The sequence below is a fragment of the Simochromis diagramma genome, unplaced genomic scaffold (genome assembly GCF_900408965.1).
Source record: "Simochromis diagramma unplaced genomic scaffold, fSimDia1.1 OVJJ01000603.1, whole genome shotgun sequence".
NCBI lineage: Eukaryota > Metazoa > Chordata > Actinopteri > Cichliformes > Cichlidae > Simochromis > Simochromis diagramma.
The window spans coordinates 10,536,133-10,556,409 of NW_024387414.1; the positions used below are offsets into that span (position 1 = coordinate 10,536,133).

At 40.1% G+C, this 20,277-nt stretch overlaps 1 protein-coding gene across 2 annotated transcripts in view; it reads right to left on the bottom strand.

The window, feature by feature from the left end:
- Positions 1–18,613, bottom strand: part of insyn1 (inhibitory synaptic factor 1) — a 45,318-nt gene extending 26,705 nt beyond the window's left edge. The window contains exons 1-2 of one of the 2 annotated variants that reach the window (XM_040011240.1): positions 17,465–18,613; positions 15,597–17,206 (exon numbers count right to left, since the gene is read on the bottom strand). In XM_040011240.1, the coding sequence (XP_039867174.1) occupies positions 15,597–15,740 (144 nt within the window). In that variant the 5' untranslated portion in view covers positions 15,741–17,206; positions 17,465–18,613. The remainder of the gene's footprint in view (positions 1–15,596; positions 17,207–17,464) is intronic. The other variant, XM_040011241.1, reaches the window with a different exon arrangement.
- Between the last annotated feature and the right edge of the window lie 1,664 nt (positions 18,614–20,277).

The window sequence follows — 20,277 nt, forward strand, 5'->3', positions numbered from 1 at the left end:
AGTCATGATTGACCCTTAGTCCTTGATCACATGGATTGTAAGGATTTTTTTACACTGGTCCACACATTGATAATCATACTGTTTTAATGACTAAACTATAAATCTACCATTTTTATTTTCAAGAAAGACAGCAGAATGGATTAAATATAGGATATAACATTTCTTCATTGTCATATGTCACCATAGCAGCAAGTGTGGTTTAGTAACTTAACACTTAACAAAACCCGTCCATATCTTCTTCCAGCCAAAAGGTCATTCTTAGTATCTCTACCAACCATCTGATTTCCATCTGTATTTGTATGTCTCACTAGAAGCCTCAAAACTGTGACTCATAGTTGAACTGAGGGCAGCAGAGAGGGTCTACTTGTCAGGCTCTTCTTTTTTTACATTCCTTACCACACACAGCATGCAAATATAGATTTTACTGTGTCAAATTGAATGTATTGTATGTGTTATGTATGGCTTTACACCTGAGTTGGTGTTTATGAATATGAATTTGTCATGCATAATGAATTCTCTAATGAAATGACCACAGTTAACCATGGACTACCGTAGCAGGGTGGAGGGTTTGATTATATTGTGCGATGTATTTTCAGTCTAAGCTGAAAGAATAAATGAAAGTACTAATTACACGAGGTCGGTACAATCCTGCTAATCAGTCAGTCAGTCAGTCAGTCAAGCTTTAATGACAGGTATCAAGATGAACATCACATCAATAAAATCTTAAAGTGGCTTTTCTGTTTATTTTTTTTATCTTAAAATCAGTACACTTAGTCATCCAGAAGACCTTAAAATGCAGCTGTTGTTATTAAGGGTTCACTGTTTTTCTATTGGAGCATGCATAAGTGCATGGGTTACATCAGCCCATGCACTTAGCAACAATTTTTTCAGTTTAATATATAATATCTGGGAAAAATATTTTTAAATTACCTGAGTACCCGAGAGCACAAGATGATCTTATTGAATTCATTTTGTCATGTAAAACATTTAGTAACATTTAGTTTGGGGACATTCTATGTACTACTAATCAGCATCTTCTCATTAACATTAGAATTTATTCCTTTCTTTGTAAGTTATTTAAATTAAGATACCTCATTGAGTTATTATGTGCCTCTTCACCTCACTGTGCAATACCTTTTGTGCAATACTTTTGTAAATAGTCAATGGTGCAAATAGACCTCAATACTTGAAATGTGCAATTCACTTGTATTTTTATTTTTATTCGTATTTATTCTATTTATCCCCTTTGTATATTCTATTTATATATGTCTGTGTATTTATATATGTGTGTGTATATATATATATATAACATTCTGTAACTGTAACTTCTGTCGGTGCTGTGCTTTTGGAAACCGAATTTCCCAGAGGAACCCACCCGAGGGATTAATAAAGTTCTATCTTATCTTATCTTATCTTAATATTCTCCAAATCCTTATTTCAGAGATGTTAAAATGCATTAATGGTTTAAGTAATAATTTAGATAGCTGGATGGTCATGCAATTGATAATTACAAATCTAGCTAACGAGGCTGAAAGTTTTTGTATATAATAGAGTCATTTTACAACAGAAAGAGCTTCCCAGAGATTTGAAAAAAATTGTGATCACTGGAGACACAAGTGGCCATAAACAGTTTCTTTATGTGACACTACAACACAGCTGTCACTTATTTCACACTGAAATGAAGCGCCGGATCGTTTGAATCCTGCTCAGGGCAAGAGACAGAAGATGTTTTCTATAAAAATGCATTAATGAGTGTTACTGTATCAAAAAAGAGTCCATGAAATAAAAGAATAAAAATGCTTACAACAAATGATTACTGTGCCCAACTTTACGGTTTTATTTATAGTCAAACATTTGACATAATGCAGACATTGTCTGTGGATAATTACAAATGTGAGTTTGCTTGATGCCATGTAAAAAGGCTGAGGTTCAGTATTTGTACGATTTTATTAAAATTGTGTTCTGGATATAAACCAAGGAAAAATTATATTTCTTTTAACCTTCCTGTTACTTTAACCTCTTTCTAGGAATTAATATATATGGGGTTTTTTCACATGAAAAATGTATGAAAATATATCATTGGCATAGCACAATTATGAAAATAGAGCAGACACATAATTGTTATTTTTTAATCTATTTTTGCATAATCATAATGAGTATTTTTTCCAGTGTTTATCTCTCTAATCAGAACCTTGTAACTTATGGTCCTCACAGCCCACACAGACCTGCAGTCCCCTCGCCAGACAATATCCTTAAAAATAACAGCAGACTAAAGACTCATTATATTTTTACCCTCTTACACCTTGCTGCATTGCATAAAAGTCCGTATTCTTCATCATCTTATCACCATAAACCGCCAACTACACAGGTGACTGCGCAAATGACAAAAAAAATTAATCACCCAAACAGTTTGTTGACAAGTTATGTCCCCTTCTGCTCTTAGCTGTGTGTCTGAATAATTAGCCTGTCCTCTCTGCTGTGCGTGTTTCATTTTTGCCTGCCCTGCATTAGATAGTGTGTTGTCATGCTATTGACAATGACAGTGGTGGCAGCCATCCATGCCGTGCTTCTGTCAGTGTGAGCTGCCAGTGCAAAGCAATGAGAGAAACAGAGTCAGAGGAAGGCTCCAAAAACACAGAGCTGCTTTTGAAGGCATTGAATCTAAAGAGATTTGAAGGTGCTGTTCTTTAGAATGACTGTAGTATGTGTTAACATTACCAACATTATGAGACAGCCGAGATGTAATGACCTGCCATTACATCTTGCTTTTCAGAGAACAAAGTGTTTCTTCTATCACAGGAGAGCTGAATTTATTCTGGAAGTCTAACTCATTCTCATGGCCAACTTATTCACCTGCAGCCTCAGCACCTGCTCCACCAACACTTACTGGCACAAGCCTCAATCTATGTTGGATAGATGGCTTCCCTTTGGATACCATCCGCAACAAAACCTAACACCAGCTACCCGGTATGCAAGCCAACAACTAGCCACCTCGCCAAAACCGTTAAAGATGTAGTACACAAAGAAGTAGAGAGGAAAAAAAACCGCATTAATGTAGGAATTTAGAGTCATACACACGGACTCTCTTAAGTACTTGTTAATTCATTCAGCTCTCAGCATGCAAAAAGGCTCCCTGAGTGGACAGGTGCTACGCCTTGATGAAGATCTGTGTGTCATTCTGTTTTGCTTGGCTTGTTTTCTATATGAATGCTTAGATTTTGTGATTCATAGATTTAGTAAAGATGTCTATGAGGCAACTTTGCAGGATTCACTGTTTTTGTGATGATTAATATGGTTGGCTCTGTAGTACTTGGAGCACTGTGTAGCTGGAAGGTAATGATATCATCCCAAAAACTGCACATCACTTAAGGTCAGTAGACATCTGCATTCTTTCTCATTGTGAAATACAAAACTTGACTTGCATACTAAATGAAAACAAAAAAATTGAGATTTATTTGATAAGAAGGTTCTGCATAGGTCCACAATGGAGATTAGCATAGCATCAGACATTGTAGGCCACCTGTTTAAATATTCAGACAGATCAAATCTTTACAACGTGAAGTAATTAATGACATTTAAATGTTAAATGGATCCTGGGCTAGTTGGCATTAATTAGGGGATTCAAAATAATCCCAGTAAGAGAATGTAATGTTATGGTATTTGTAGAGTTCCGATGCACACATTGCAAGGTGTGTTACCTTTGTATTTCCTATTATTCCCAGAGCCTGTGATCTTGCAATCACAGAACCGAGTGCAAATTCAGCTAATCCTATTTGCCACCACACACAGTTGTGTCAGTTTTATGCTGCATTTCCAAAACAGTAGAAACAATATAAAAAAAAAATCTACTTGAAGTAAATGTTACGAGTCTTAAATTAAATTTCAAACTTACCAGACAAACTTAACTGGCCACTAAAATCCTGATCTAAAGAAAAACCTACTCTCAGACTGTGAAAAGCCCCTAACAAGCTCTTCTACTTCAAATTTAAACAAAGCATTTCCAAAGTGAGACAAACATCGACTAAAACCAACCATTTTAGGCAGGAACTTCATGAAAGAACCAAACAGGATGACACTAGGCATAAGCTTATCCCTCAAGAACATTTGCATTTCTAGTTAGCCGTTGGGGGAAATAAAGTAGCTGAGGTGTTTAAACATTAAAAAGGATAAGGGTGTTTCTCTGAGAACATTTTTCAAGATGTAATTTAATTTCCCTGTTGAGCAGACACTGAATTAAGAATTTAAACTAGTTTTTTAATAGTATTTGTAATCTGTTTGACTGTATATAGTACACCACATCTGCTGTGATTTGTACCAGTAAAAGAAACAGATCTTTGTGTATGTTCAAAAGAACATAAGGCCTGTATTGCACAGTAACGTAGCATTTTTAAATTGTATAGTTTAGTGAGGAATTGTTTCTATTCTAAATACTCAGTTGCTAGAAATGGGTCTGGTAGTTTTGTTGAGGAAAAGCACATGGTGTCTTCAGTGACTTTTTACTCCCATAGTGTTCTCATGTTGCCTTGGCAAAATGCTTTTCAAGAGCGAAATTGAGCCTTCGATAGGAGACATGCCTCTTTTATACACTCTGTTATCGTAGTACTGAAGCAGTAATTTTTCTACCGTCATTTATTCCCAGAAAATTCTCTACAGGTTCTGTACCTATATTCATCACATATCCAAAGTTATTTTGTGTAATAGTAATGAAATCAAAAATATGCAATCTAAAAAACAAAAAGATAGTGGAAAAAAATACACTTGAGTACATATTGTCAGAAACTTATGTTTGAATGGTAATAAAACGGCCAGATTCAAAATTAATGTATAACTCAATAACTTTCTTACAGAATAATTGACCATTTGTGTTTTGTGATTCTAAAAACTGTACAAGTTATCACATAAAGGTGTTTATGGGATAATGGAGAATAAAACCTGGCTTTACCTTACCAGAGAACTTTCATCCTTCTTAAACTCACAAAGTGTAAATTCATCAACTATATAAAAGAGCGAAAGAAGTAAAGACAACACTGACTTGTCCCTGAATATGATAAATGTTCCTTTATACAGGGAGTGCAGAATTATTAGGCAAGTTGTATTTTTGAGGAATAATTTTATTATTGAACAACAACCATGTTCTCAATGAACCCAAAAAACTCATTAATATCAAAGCTGAATGTTTTTGGAAGTAGTTTTTAGTTTGTTTTTAGTTTTAGCTATTTTAGGGGGATATCTGTGTGTGCAGGTGACTATTACTGTGCATAATTATTAGGCAACTTAACAAAAAACAAATATATACCCATTTCAATTATTTATTTTTACCAGTGAAACCAATATAACATCTCCACATTCACAAATATACATTTCTGACATTCAAAAACAAAACAAAAACAAATCAGCGACCAATATAGCCACCTTTCTTTGCAAGGACACTCAAAAGCCTGCCATCCATGGATTCTGTCAGTGTTTTGATCTGTTCACCATCAACATTGCGTGCAGCAGCAACCACAGCCTCCCAGACACTGTTCAGAGAGGTGTACTGTTTTCCCTCCTTGTAAATCTCACATTTGATGATGGACCACAGGTTCTCAATGGGGTTCAGATCAGGTGAACAAGGTGGCCATGTCATTAGTTTTTCTTCTTTTAGACCCTTTCTTGCCAGCCACGCTGTGGAGTACTTGGACGCGTGTGATGGAGCATTGTCCTGCATGAAAATCATGTTTTTCTTGACGGATGCAGACTTCTTCCTGTACCACTGCTTGAAGAAGGTGTCTTCCAGAAACTGGCAGTAGGACTGGGAGTTGAGCTTGACTTCATCCTCAACCCGAAAAGGCCCCACAAGCTCATCTTTGATGATACCAGCCCAAACCAGTACTCCACCTCCACCTTGCTGGCGTCTGAGTCAGACTGGAGCTCTCTGCCCTTTACCAATCCAGCCACGGGCCCATCCATCTGGCCCATCAAGACTCACTCTCATTTCATCAGTCCATAAAACCTTAGAAAAATCAGTCTTGAGATATTTCTTGGCCCAGTCTTGACGTTTCAGCTTGTGTGTCTTGTTCAGTGGTGGTCGTCTTTCAGCCTTTCTTACCTTGGCCATGTCTCTGAGTATTGCACACCTTGTGCTTTTGGGCACTCCAGTGATGTTGCAGCTCTGAAATATGGCCAAACTGGTGGCAAGTGGCATCTTGGCAGCAGCACGCTTGACTTTTCTCAGTTCATGGGCAGTTATTTGGCGCCTTGGTTTTTCCACACGCTTCTTGCGACCCTGTTGACTATTTTGAATGAAACGCTTGATTGTTCGATGATCACGCTTCAGAAGCTTTGCAATTTTGAGACTGCTGCATCCCTCTGCAAGATGTCTCACTATTTTTGACTTTTCTGTGCCTGTCAAGTCCTTCTTTTGACCCATTTTGCCAAAGGAAAGGACGTTGCCTAATAATTATGCACACCTGATATAGGGTGTTGATGTCATTAGACCACACCCCTTCTCATTACAGAGATGCACATCACCTAATATGCTTAATTGGTAGTAGGCTTTCGAGCCTATACAGCTTGGAGTAAGACAACATGCATGAAGAGGATGATGTGGACAAAATACTCATTTGCCTAATAATTCTGCACTCCCTGTATAATTATTTTTTGTGCAAGACCTTATTTGTTTAATTGTGACAAATTACTGCCAAATTTTAGAATCCTTTTTATTATGATTCATTCTGAGTGATACAGTTAAGTGGGCTGTTGCTCGAGCACTTTACAATTAAAAACTTTGCTCAGTAAACTTTCCACTGCACAAAATGCTACTTTTGGACTAATTAGTAAGTCAAGTAGGGATCTTCTTCTTGACTTACCTTGTTGCCACAGCAGCCATGTAACCCTGGCATCCTCCTCTATCATACCAACCCTCTGCACGTACCTCTCTCTCTAAATCCATGACTCTTTTCTGTGGTCTCCCTGGCGTCTCTCCCTCTTCTGTACCACCTCAGTCTTGTCTCCAGAACTTGGTTTCCAAATTGCTCAACCTGAGCTGTCCCTCTGATATTTATACACATGATAAAATCAAGTTAGATAGCTTTACAAACTAATAGCTGATACTGATTAAAAATAAAACACCCAATTGCATTGTCACAGCTGCATCCTGGCTCTATATTGTAAACAACACATTTTTAATTATACTAAGACAGTGTGCAACATTACACATGCCAAGCCAGAATTAGAAGTGAGTCATACTGTTGTAACTTGTCACACAGTTTCTGGCAGGATTTTCTAACATGCATAACAAAATACCAGATGCACAATAATTTTCCTATGGTGGAAATATCAGAAATGCTGAATATCAATAGCACTAAAACACCTGTTGTGTGTTATCTGAGAGAACCTGTTTGGTGTTATGTGTCAGGACGGATGTGTAAAGGCTTGAGCCCTTAAAAGGCTTTAGAAATGGTCCTGTTGCTTAGTAGTGTGCCATCTAACTTGAGCTATTTCTGCTAGTGAAAACTGAACAATCTCATTCGAAACTGGGTTGATTTACGATGCATCACAGACTATGGCTAAAAATAAAAGGAATGACAAAAAAAGCCTCCTGATGATCCCTCAGTATAACACAGTTCCAAAGATTGTAGCTGGATTAAGCTGCACCGCTGGTGAGTGGGTTGGTCCATGCTGCCCTGAGCGTTTTTACAGGCAATCGAAATAGAGAAAAATATAGCGCCTCTTCAAAATCTGATCATAATAGTAATCGGTTTATTTTGCATTATGTGTATCTCAACAGTTATAAAATCACATATCCACACCTTAGTAAAACACAATCTGATGGCCTAATGGAGAGAAAGCTGTCCCTCTGCATACAGTATGCTTTGACACAATGAAATGATGTAGCTATTCTTGGAGGCTGCTTGTGCACTTCGATGGATGCCATTTTTCACACCATTAACTACAGTCTACTGGTTTTATTCACAGCACAGAGATAGGCCAAAACAATCCTAAACACGCCCACGAACGAGCACAATTGCAACAATTGATCTAAGCTGTTCCACCCAGTCTATCGCAATTCTGTGCAGCAGGAGAAACCATTATCTCCATCCGCCCTTCATCTCTCCCTTTCTCTCCCTTTTTTCCCCTCAGTATTTCTTTGCTTTGCCTGTAACACCCTTTTTTCATCCTGTTCGGCTCTATCCTTGCCTTGGGACAAGCAAAAGGGTTTGTGGCTGAATCACAAAGTACAAACATGCATGGTAAAAATTTTCACTGTAACTAGCCCACAGTAGGTGTGTTAGCTGATAAAAATCATTGAACACAACAAGCACAATTTTTGGAGTGTTTATCTCAGCAGAGGTCTAACCTAAAGCCCTCATTACAGTCTGTGCTGAGTGCAGGGTTCACGGAGGGAGGCAGAGCTCAAAGGGCCAACTAATCCAGTGGGTCTCATAGGCACGGTGGGCTAGTCAATATGCTGGGCCTGCATCCGAAAGAATGCTGGAGCTCCACAGCAGAGCTAGGTAAAAGAGTCTCTGAGGAATGCTTTGCGTGGTGCAGTTTTTATTCTTTCCACAGCTCTCAAGGTTAGATGCCGTTTAAGTCTTAACACATTGTTTACCACTAGTCCTTTCCTTCTTTGATCCCGTTGCAGTTCTCAAAACCGCTTACTTTTAAATATTGTGATTGTGGAATTAAAATAAAAACAAAAAGGTAATGAATGTCCTTTTATTAAAGCAGTGATCTTTTTGTCACTTGCTAACAACTGTGGACATATCCGAATTCATTTAAAATCAGCCAATTGTTACGTGCGTGTGTTGTTGGTTTGTTTCTTAATGTGTGTATGCAAATTCACCTGTGCAGGGGCTCGGCTGTGATTGGACCTAAGGAATGGCCTGATGTAACTGGTTCCTGCCGTGGACGTAACTATAAAAGGACGACTGAAGAGCTGCGGTGTGGGGGGTGTGGAAAACTTCACGTGCACTTGCCTCAGGTCCAGACGGAGCAGCCGCAGCCGTAGCTACTTAGTTAAAGTCGGGCATGTGTGTGAAGTGCGGAGCAAGTAGGGGTGAGCTGCCGATTATTTTGGGAAACCTTCTTTTCTCCTGTGTTCTTAGACCAGGGAGGTCAGACTGTGTCATTTCTTTGTTTTCTTTTCCTTGAACAGGTCAAAGGGGAACCGAAGCCTAGGTTGGGTTTTGTTTGTTGTGTTGGCCTTAGCTCACCCTGAAATCATACACTTCCACTACCGTGTACTGAGTGCCATTGCTGTGAATAAATTATTGTTAAAAGTCCGATGCTGTGGCTGTGTCTGTTTGGGCGTGGGAAGTCGCGGGACACCTCGCTCTTGTTACGGTCATTTCAAGCCGGGTCGTAACACAATCAACAGATGATCTGGTTTTTCACTGAATCCCAAAGAGCAATTTCTTCAGTCCTGAGAGTAATTGAACCCTTGCTTCCTTCCAGGAATGGACAAACACATGGGGAGCTCAGCTCAAGGCAGCAACACAGATGTGGAGATGGCAGGGTGTTCTGAATTCAGCCCGAAAAAAACGGTACCTGCTTTTTCTTGTTTTCCTGAGCAAGGAGAACTCTGCTGGAGGCACGTCACCAAGTTTAATTTAGGAATTTAATTTGCACACACAAAAGAGGTCAGTCAAGGAAGAACAAATTGACAGACACAGCAGGCGGGTACTTGTCATTTCTTCCAAATGGCTTTTAATAAGATGAAACACTTTGGCCCAGGTATGTCAGGTTGAAGGGCACTTTTCTCTCTGTGTGTTTTTAAGCTTTTACTGTTGGCAACTGAGTATCGTTGACCTGCAAGGAGCAGCTGGTCGGCATGTTCGCGTGTCGGACTTGGCCCAACCCTGCCTCAATCTAAAGTAAACGGATTCAGTATTGGAGAACAGGCTGGGCCATCCTCAGTGGAGATCACTGGGCTGTGGTTAACTGGGCAGTAAAATCCACAATGCAGTAAGCCAAGTCAAAATGGTTGTTTTGTGGAAAATGATACATCAGAACACAGCTTTGTGACTTATTACATTGTAATTTCTTATTGTAGGCGTCTGTTTGGACAAACAAAATGAATCCCATCCACATGCCAAGTTGATTAGTTATCATGAGTATTAATAGAAATAGACTGTTTTTTTTGGTTTTTGCTCTGTAGTAAGTCCAGCACGATGGCATGGATGTCTTAGAAAAACATTTTAGTTATTATCCTGAATTATCCCAAGATTTCATTTATCATTACGGCTATATTTTTTAATTTGTTGTAAAGATATTTCATTAGACACGTGTCAATTGGGGTCAGATCTAAAATTTGGAAATAAATGGAACTCATCTATTTTATCACATCACTCTGCAGTGGCCCATTTTCCACACAGGGATTTCCTAATGCCATTGCTATGCCCTTAAATTTTGCAAATATTCTCTAGTAATAGGCTCAACAATGTTATGGTATGAGAGTGTGTTTACCACTGTCCTCTATATTGTTCTACTCACTGAGTTAAAGTGCTAGTGATTGCAAGAGCCACTCTTATGGTTAAATGTTGAAGTGTTCTTGCTAAGCAGTTTTCTGCTCCCTGCTCTGCTCAGCAGCAGCAGCAGCAGCAGGGGAGGGAACAGAGTGAGAAGAGGATATGGCTTCTTCTTCTAAAAAAAAAAAAAAAAGAGAAAAAAAGGCCCTTTGATTTTGGTTTGAGTCTCCCTTGGGCTGCCTCTGGGTTTGGAACAGATTTCATTCAGCGCTGAGCATGGTAGCTTCAGCAGAGGGGCACTGTGCCCCCACCCCCACTTCGACATGTGTCATAACTGGTTTCAGACTTGATCAGGAGACACAACTGGCTTGTTGGCTTGGCAGATGGCTCTGAGGCTGAGGCCAGGTGCTTGGTTACCTCACTATCCACACCAGGCTTTAATAACATGGCATTTACGTATGCCTCGCACATGAAAACAATATAGTAGCCTTCCCGATCAGATAATTTACATGGCAGTTTTCTTTGACAGACTCCATTTTAGCACAGATGTCTTGATTTGACAGCCAGGCCAGAGGGATCATGCAGATGGTATTGGGTGATGAATAGAAATTAAATAGACCACCCATTTGTGCTGCATGCATCTGCCATTTAGAGGCGAACTTAGCTTGTTGAGCACAAGTTCTCTTGTTAAAAAACCAGCACAAATTAAAAGTAAAAGATGCTGGTGCTAATCACAAGGAAAAACGGTGCTGACTGCTTTTTGTTGTTGTTTTTGTTTGTTTTTGGTCACTTGGAGCCTTTAATGACACACTGAAATCTGTATTATATGATTCTGAAACGGCTTAGTGACCAGTCCCATTAATGGAACTGTTACTCAATACATCATCACTGGGGGGGGGAAAAAAAGCTGACATTTGGAGTACACAGATTTCACCTGGCGCTTGCCTTTTGTTGCTGCCTCTATCCTCCTCCTTCAGGGTAGTTAGTCGCTCTTAAGCATTACATGAACATATGCATAAAGCTACCAAAAGCTACCATCACTCTTATTGCCTGTTCTTATAGTCCTTATCTTCAACGTTATGCTGCTCTGTTGTTTGTTAATTGTCCCTTGGGGATAAATAAAGTCTTCTGATTCTGATTCTGATTCTGAAAAGGCTGACTGATCGAGGCCAGTTCTCTGGATGTGTTATCCTTCTGATAATTGCCTGTTTTTCTAGCTTATATTCTCTCCTCTCTTCCTGATTAGCTTCCTGCGTTTAAATATCTTGAGCTTCAATATAATTTGCCAAAACCTTTTACGTTAGTTGATGCCACTGGTGCTTTTTTATTAGTCCTTTATTTATCCAAAAATCTAATTCCCAAGAGTGACTCATGGCAGACGTCATGGCAACAAAAGTCAAAGTACATGTACCAACATAAGTGCATTTAAAACAAATACAATACACTTTTCCTGTGCCTCATTTTTTATTTCTGTAGCACTTCATTAAATTCTTTTAATTTTAATCTCCAATTTCCCAATTTTTCCAATAACCATCACGGGTGCACTCTAACATTTGCATTTCTATATTTGCCTTTTTTTTTCTTTTTAAATTTTTATTTGAGCAAAAGTAAGAACTCAATAACTTTCAGAGGTTACTTTGCATTCTGTTTGCTGCCATTTTCGCAAAAAGTCCAAGGTTGACATGATATCCAAATGAATTATTTCCTCTAGTCTCGCCACTCCTGCCAGTATTATTACTACAAATGGAGTAGTTTATCAGTATATTACCTTCCAATGTCCTTCCTTTAGGTCCTTTTCATTTTACCTGTCATGGAGCCTTAATGGGATTCACAAGTAAGACAGGCTGCAGTTGACAGTAATAGGCTTTTGAAGGGAGCAATCTTGAAAAACTACCCGTGCTCCGTGTTACATTTTTCTTCAACATGTGAGGAAGATTTGCTGCCTGAGACATTGCTGCAGCATGGAAAGGAAAACCTTGATATTTTACACTCTTCCAATTTCAAGATTTGTACCATAATCACATTTTTATGTACACTATGATTATTCAGAATTTATATTGGATAAGTTCACGGTTATATTGGAAGGTGCTTATGGGTAGTTTTAGTAGTAATATCATAATCTGTTATATTTATGTGAGTATATAACCATATGGCATGGTTTGCTAAAATGTTTAACACAAGATCTGAGGAACTATATGTATTGTTCTGTGTGCAGCTGGTGCTTTTTCACTGGCTGCCATGTTATTTAATTTGTATGACTTAAAGGTGATTGTAGTGTTAATGTTTGAGCCAAATGACTAGCGTGGAGAAGAATTCTGTATATTGTGTGAAGATTTTGCAGAAGCATGCCTTTATATGAAAATTTGCTTGAGATTGCTTTTTAATTTAGCAATCATTGAGTCTTTCCTGAAAGTTTCCTGAAATAGCTCCATCTTTGTGAAATTTGTTTCCAGAAATATTTTGTTTTCATAACAAAAAAAAAAAAAAAAAATCTGAATGGCATGCACTCACTATACTGTAAATTTGCATAATACAGATTTACATTAAACTTGGTGAGTTCATTTAGGCTGTATGGGTGCTCAAACTGTATCAACAATTGTGAACCTATATTTGCTGTCATTTAAGATGTTGAGCACATCCTCTGTTGAAAGAATGCTTATTGATGGGGATGGTGAGGTCTGAAAGTCAAAACCAGTAAGACCCAAAAGTGACCCTATGTTAAGTCTTTTTCTCTCTTTATGAGAAATGGTAGTCACTCGTGGGAAGACTGAGTGAAGGTGAAGAAAAGCACTGAGTCATTTTTAAACTGTGCCTTATTTTCCTCGTGTATAACAGCACATTGACTGGGTTTAGTGTTTAAACAGCAATTTAATGGATGTTTATTCGTGCCAATTATCTAGTGTTATATTGAGTTGAGAACCTAGATAGTGATGACGTCTCTTGATGGAAGGCTACAATTCTGCAGTGATACTTATTTTGAAAAGAAAACCTATATTGTTCTCGAAAAGATTCCCCTTAGAATTTTTCTTGGCTTTTCCTCTGTGCTTTTTAAATCTTATTTTATATAGAGTATTGAAAGTGTTCTCCTTTTTTACTTTAATCGACTAAAAACGCAGAGGATACATTATTTAACTGTAGGTACATAATGCTCTAAAATCCAGACAGTATAATTAGAAAACCTCCCAAAAGTAAGTGTTTTAATTCATGTGACATTTAACGTCATTGACTAAATGATCTAAATGAACACTGCAGGCAATATGGAGGAAAAGAGAATTAAATGTAGGTAGATTTTTTTTTTTTTTTTTTTTGGCAACGTGACTAATAATGTGTTAAAATTAGATGTTTTAATCGCTTCTTGGTTTCAGCTTTTGACCAGCTGGCACAGTGACATGGTACATATGTGATCTTGAGCTTTGAAAGCGGTACCGTGAAGTAAGTTTAGTAACACACTCGTAGGTTCCCAATATCTGGGCAGCTTTTTCCTTTAGAATGTCAGCTTTAACTCCTCAGAGCTCTATCTTCAGTTCCCCAAAGACCTTGTGGGTGATAATCAGTCATTACCGCTCCTCCACTGAGTTATTTATTTCACTACATTCACACTGCAATTCATCATTTATTTATATGACAGTTGTTGTCTATTATAGTGTTCCTTTCATGTGGCCAAGAATGAGAGATTTTATGGAACATTAGGCTTCCATGCATCTGATAGCACGACACTGATTCTATTTCTCCATTTCCCTTTGATACAGACTCCCACCCCAAAGGTCAGTTAATTGTAGGATATTTATACCGGTATCACAGTTGCTACTTCAGTTAATATGATTCCTTAACCATTTTAATATGTGGGAATGTACTCTTCCAATAAAAAATGACATTTGAGCCACTTTGCAGAGCCTTCTCTAATGGGGTCTGGGATAAGAATGGTAATATGCACTGGAGCTGGCAGAGGCACAGCCTGTGTTTTTGTTTATAAATAGCTCCAGCCAGCATTATTCCACTTGCAGTTGTCCCATAACCATCAATCACTTCTGCTCATGGGCCGACTTCTGTTGTTCACCAGAGAGAAGGTGCACTGCAAGCGGTGCCCTTGCACCTCCAACTGTGCAAGTACATAAAGTAGAGCGTAGTGAGTAGGACAGAGCTGGGAGTCAGGGAGAATGTGGGGGGAAAGGTTCCTGTGGGGTGATGAACTAAGTTATGATAGCCACCCACACCCTCTCCTTCTTCGGGTGATTATATGCACCAACATCCACCATTTTGCCTTTTTAACACATTTAGACACACGTGTCGATCCCAGAAGCAGGTGGGAGGCTAATCATGTCATGAGCTTGGAGGATATGGAATGGGTCGGACAAAACTGTTTACTCAGGTTTCATTTGTCTCTGTCTATATCTGCCTTCATCTCTTTCTGCAGAAGAGCTTTCCAAGAAGAGCTCACATCTTTGAGGACACTGCAGGATCCTACAGAGATTTCCCACATAAACAGATGTACTACTGATTATCAAACATCACACAGATTTTTTTTTAAGTCTACGTGGTTGTACGTGCATATAACAACACTCACAGTGTCTCTTTGAAGATCCTTGTTCAGACCTTGTGGTGTATACACACGCACACACACTAAAATGCACATATTACAGTGTTACCATGGCAGTTTCAAAAATACAGTAAGAATCCAGCTGATTCTTAACAAAATGGTTATGTAACTATTGCAGCGCTAAGTCATGCATCTTATCTAAGCCTGTGTCTGTATTTCCTTTCAGCCTGGCTTTGCTGCTTTTCAGCAGCTTTTCACATCTACTGTACCTCCCACAAGACGCCAGTGAACACATGAAGGACATTTGTAATTGCCCATAAGCAACTGTGTTCTTGTGGGCTTATTGTAAGAGCAGAAAAGCCTTGGTGTGGTTGTAATAAACAACATTCTTTTGTTACAAACACACAGAAAAGTTAGATCTCATCACTGTCAAATCTTAATCAATATCTCTATGCTAGAAAAGGAATTTTACACTTAATTTAATGCAGCTTACAAGAGAAGCACGCCCACCTGGCACCCATTGTTATCTCCCTGCCTGCTTGTCTTCCTTACTATAGTCCTCTCTAAATGAAAAAGCCTGATATTTGTAAACTTATTTTGATGCTCACCTCCCGGAGTTCCTTGGCCACATCCTTGAGCTCTTTGAGAATTCCTTCCAGCTGATCAATCACCATCTTCATGTGGCTGCGGATGCGTTCTCTCGGGCTGGGGGTCTCAGAGGTGTCCCGGGCCGGAGCTCTGCTGAGGGACATCCTTTACAGGGTGACGTGGAGCCAGTGGCCAACAGGCTGAGGGCGTGGGGGAGCCGAGTCGGGGTCCATGTCTTTGGCTACAAGGAGCCTCAGTGCTACTGATCCGAACAGGGGCCCCGGCCACGCAGGGAGACCTCAACATCTTAAAAGCACCTCGGCAGCCAAAACACCTTGCCTCGCCAGCACTCTCGGCACAGGGTCACACTCTGGCATCCATGCCTTCTTGAAGACACTTCCAAAAATGAAGAGAAAAGGAGCATGGGAAAAGTCAAATGCTGTAAATCCATCGAAAAAGAAGAGGGAAAATTCATGGGCTAAAGCTGGTATGAAACTCTTACATAATCATGTTGAGCCAACTCATCTCATGTGTCAGTGTATATATTTGAAATTGTTCTCAAGGAGATGCTATTTAAAATGCCTGTCTATACAGGGAAAAGACTTTTTCTTTCTTCCATTTGTCCTGAACACTCTTTTTTACATGTAAAACACAGTGGCATAATGGCAGGCTAACATACAAAAGTGAAAACAGGAAAAGGGTTCACGATAACCTTTTTGAAATAGAAAAAGAAAACTCCCAGCAGTGGCTCGATTCTCAAAATGATCGTGTTCTATTTTATTGGTAGCGGGCCAAGATTTGCCTTCTAAAAATAGTCCATTAGTGAGGGCTACTGTTTAAAAGACAGAAAGGACAGCTCCTGTTTAAAAAAGAGATTATTCCTCTGTCAAGTGTGGTGTAACCTCCTCTGAGGAAAAAAAAAGACTCTCAGTAGAAACTCACATCAAAATAAACTCTGCTTCTTATCCATTTTCTTTGCAGTTGATGACCTAATCATGTTGTCCTTCATTTCTTGTCCATGACAGGGAGAAATGTAAAAGTGGGTCTTTTCACACAGTGTCAAATCTCCCCCAAAAATGCAGGGCTCATTCCAGGTGGCGTGGGATCAAAATGAAGTGATTTCTAAGCCAGTGCGGTGTGACTTGCGATGCGAATTTGTGGAGGCATAACAAAAAACTCATTGTGCCAATGAGACACAGTAACAAGCTGACTTGAAGGCAAATGAGCACCTTCCTCTGGAATTTCGGTGATAGCTTGTCTTATGTAAAAATGTTTTTGAAGTCCTTTCTCAAAAGACTGACCCACAGCAGTCCACAGGGGTGTGCCCAAAAACCAAAGGAGCAGAAAGAGAAAAGGATTCTCTCGTCTCCTTCAGTTGTTGCTAAGGGAACCCGGTCTGCCTGCTTGTGCTGTGATTGGATAATTATTTTACTTCTTATCCGTGTAATGTATGTTTTCTCTGTGGACTCTTTTCAGAGAGGCAGAGAGCTCCGTGCCATCCAGCAGGACAAGATAAATCCCATGAAAGCTTCCCAAAGGAGCCCCAGAGAACAAGCAGGGGGGAGAGCTTCTCGCCAAATCCAGGGCGATGCCACTGCCACAGGGTATGCTGGCCAATCACACATGGCACCTGGTCATACAGGAAGGAAAGCAATCACTTATTCGTTCATGTCTCGTCTTCTTTTCTTTTTTAAAGCTTGCTCTAAATCGTAGCAGCATGAAAAAGCAGCATCAGTCGGGTGAATAAGACTCAGATATGGTCAGGGATTAACTGCGTTGATTATTTCTTGCTTCTGTTAAAATGCATCTCGTACTTCAGCAGCACTTGCCTCACCTCCACACGCTCACACACGCTCACACACATCCGCTGGGACGCACACCTACTCACCTTTTCTGTGCATCACTTTGCTGTTGCTATGCCCAGAGCTTACTGTCCAGGCACAGCAGAATCACTGAAGCTACACACAACCTGCTGGTTCTTTAGAAGTCCCTGTGTCGCACACACCAACATCTTCTCTCCTTCTTGCCGTTCTCACTCCCTCTTTTTCCTCTCTGTCTTACACACGCAGACACACTCCCTCTCTCCCTTACACACACACAGAGAGTTCTCCCCCCTCCTCCCGTACTTACTGTCTTGACAGAGGGAGAAGCTTCTATTAGCAGGGTTATTTCACTCTGAGGCTGTGGCTCATCAGAGGAGGAGTAGAAGTGGAGGATGAAGCTGTGGAGGAGGAGGAGGCAGGAAGCATGAGATGGGAACGATGAATGGCCCTGATAGCACTCTGAGAAGGGAGAGCGGACGCCCAAGATGACTAAGAGCCAGAGTGGCAAGAAGAGCCCCTGCTTCGGATTGTGATGCTGCTGCGGCCGCTACCATCACTCAGATAGCTATGCTGCCGTAACACACCACCCGTCATCCCCTTCAGCATTCGCCTGCATCGGGAGGCAGCAGACAGATCAACTGAGCTGCTACTGTGAAAAAGGAGCTGTGTGATTCTTATGACAGCCTCTCCCTCTTTGTCTATCGGCCTGGTTTGTCTCTCTCTGCCTCTCTCTCACACTTCCCTCTCTTTCTGTCACTCTTTCTCCATCCCTGTCCCTCTGCCCCTACGCCCTCACTGTGTCCTCGCTCACTGCCGGATGAAGGGAAGCTGATGCCAGAGTTTATCGTTGGGCTCAGGCTCCTGCCAGCACCACTCGGCTCTTCTGCTTGGCTCTGTGGAGGAGGGGCTTGCTGCTTTAAAGGCACAGTGTATCACACAGTCCCTCCTCTGCCTCCCTCCTGTCCTGTCTTCTCCTCTCTACTGGTGTCGACACTCCCTCACTATCTCCTCTCACACTGCCTATCTAGCCTTTGTCACAGTTCTGTCGAGGGTGTTATCTCTCTTAAATCAAGATGAAGTCTTCCTCTGCTGCCAGACAAGCAGTCTCCAGGGACAGGGTGTCCAAAGAACCCTGGCTGTTGCATCATTAATATACAAAGCAGGTTGGTGTTTGATGACCTCATCTCGCTGAGAGACAAAAATAGGAAGGGAGGACCAAGCTGACTTTCCCACCCCCCCACCCCCCCTTGTCCTCTTTATCAAAATTTATATTTCTACACAATGCATAGCCACACATAACACAACCAGAATCAACCTAAAATGAAACTAACATTTTAAAAGCCAATTGAAAATGTCAGCTTCCTGAAAATGCAGTTTTTGGCAGATAGCTGTGGCGAACAGACAGAGGCTCTGTGCAGATGCTGATATATAGCTCTGTGGTCACAGAGGTCTGGTAATTGTTTTTAGAGTTCAAACATAAGGTCTGAACGGAAATACAACCAGAGCAACTATATTTAAAAAATAATTAAAATCATCAGCTGTGACTGTGTGACGCTGATTTAAAAAAGTGATAATAGCTGCAGTGTCTACAGAGCATTTTTAAGCCACATTAGCTGTATGCAATGATGTTGCCCTCAATCTTTTTATTTTGTTTTTATAGCTAGCTAATGTAACCTCTAACATATAACGTTAGTTTAGTCATCATAATCATAGTGTCGATACTGTTTTCACACACCTGCTTTACAGTAAACAAGCAACTCAACCCTATCACTTCCACCTACAGTAGTATGCCCCAAAAGTTGATTCTGTTCATCTGGACATAGCGTTTTCAGTGGGAGAAACGTTTTGTCGCTCATCCAAGTGACTTCTTCAGTCTATACTGGTATATATAGGCTGGTATGTTCAGTATACTCGTATGGCTTCACATTCTTTGGTATAACTGTCATGGGAAATGCCGAGTTGATTCAGGGTACTTGGGTCTTTCATGCAGAGGAATTTGTTTTGAAGTCTTCTGTGGTTTCTAGTACCAGCATCACAGACATTATGCTGATGCTGTAATCCTAATTACAGTATTAATTATCTTTTGCTGTTTTCTTTGATCAATAAGTGATCTAGTTTGGCTTAAAAATAATGTCATAAAGAAATGCTTCAAAGTCTGCATTGTACTTTCCTAAGTACACAGTCACGCTGTGTCATCCTAGGACTTCATCAAATTTTTAATATGTCATCACGTTCAAAAGTACATTGTGGTTCCGTGTGGCGATAAGGGAGTGGATCCTGTTCCTTTTCTTTTTTCATTCACACATGACTGGTGCAGTGTTGCACAGACAAGATGCTTCTCACAAACTGCTCCCTGCAACGAACAGGTGTCCTTGAGCATGTTTCCTTTGTAGCTTCACTGCTTCGTTTCTCTGCACATATGGGAGGCTTCCTTCTTAGAACACAGCAACAGTTTGCAGCACTTTTTCCCCCCAGTCATTTTCTTTCTTCGTGACATTGCAAAAATCCTTTTTTGCTTGGGTATGCATGGTGTATTTAATAGAGCTGTGCCTAAAAGAGAGAATGTAAACTAATGACCTCTCAGTAGAAAGGCACAGGTGCACAACGCAGATAGCTCCATGACAATGATGCCTTGGCTGGAATGGAGTTGGATTATTCCCCCCTGTAAAATATATATTTTTAATGCTAAGATCATCACAAGTTGTGAGTTTTACTAGAAATCTGGAGTGAGTCCAGCAAAATATTGGTTCCACTTAATATTTCTGCCTTGGATTTATTGTGCCATGCTGTTTATAGAGACGTTTTATGGAACGTAATTTTTTTCTAGTTGGGCACAGGCTGACAAACACAAAGATGCATATACACAGAGATACACACG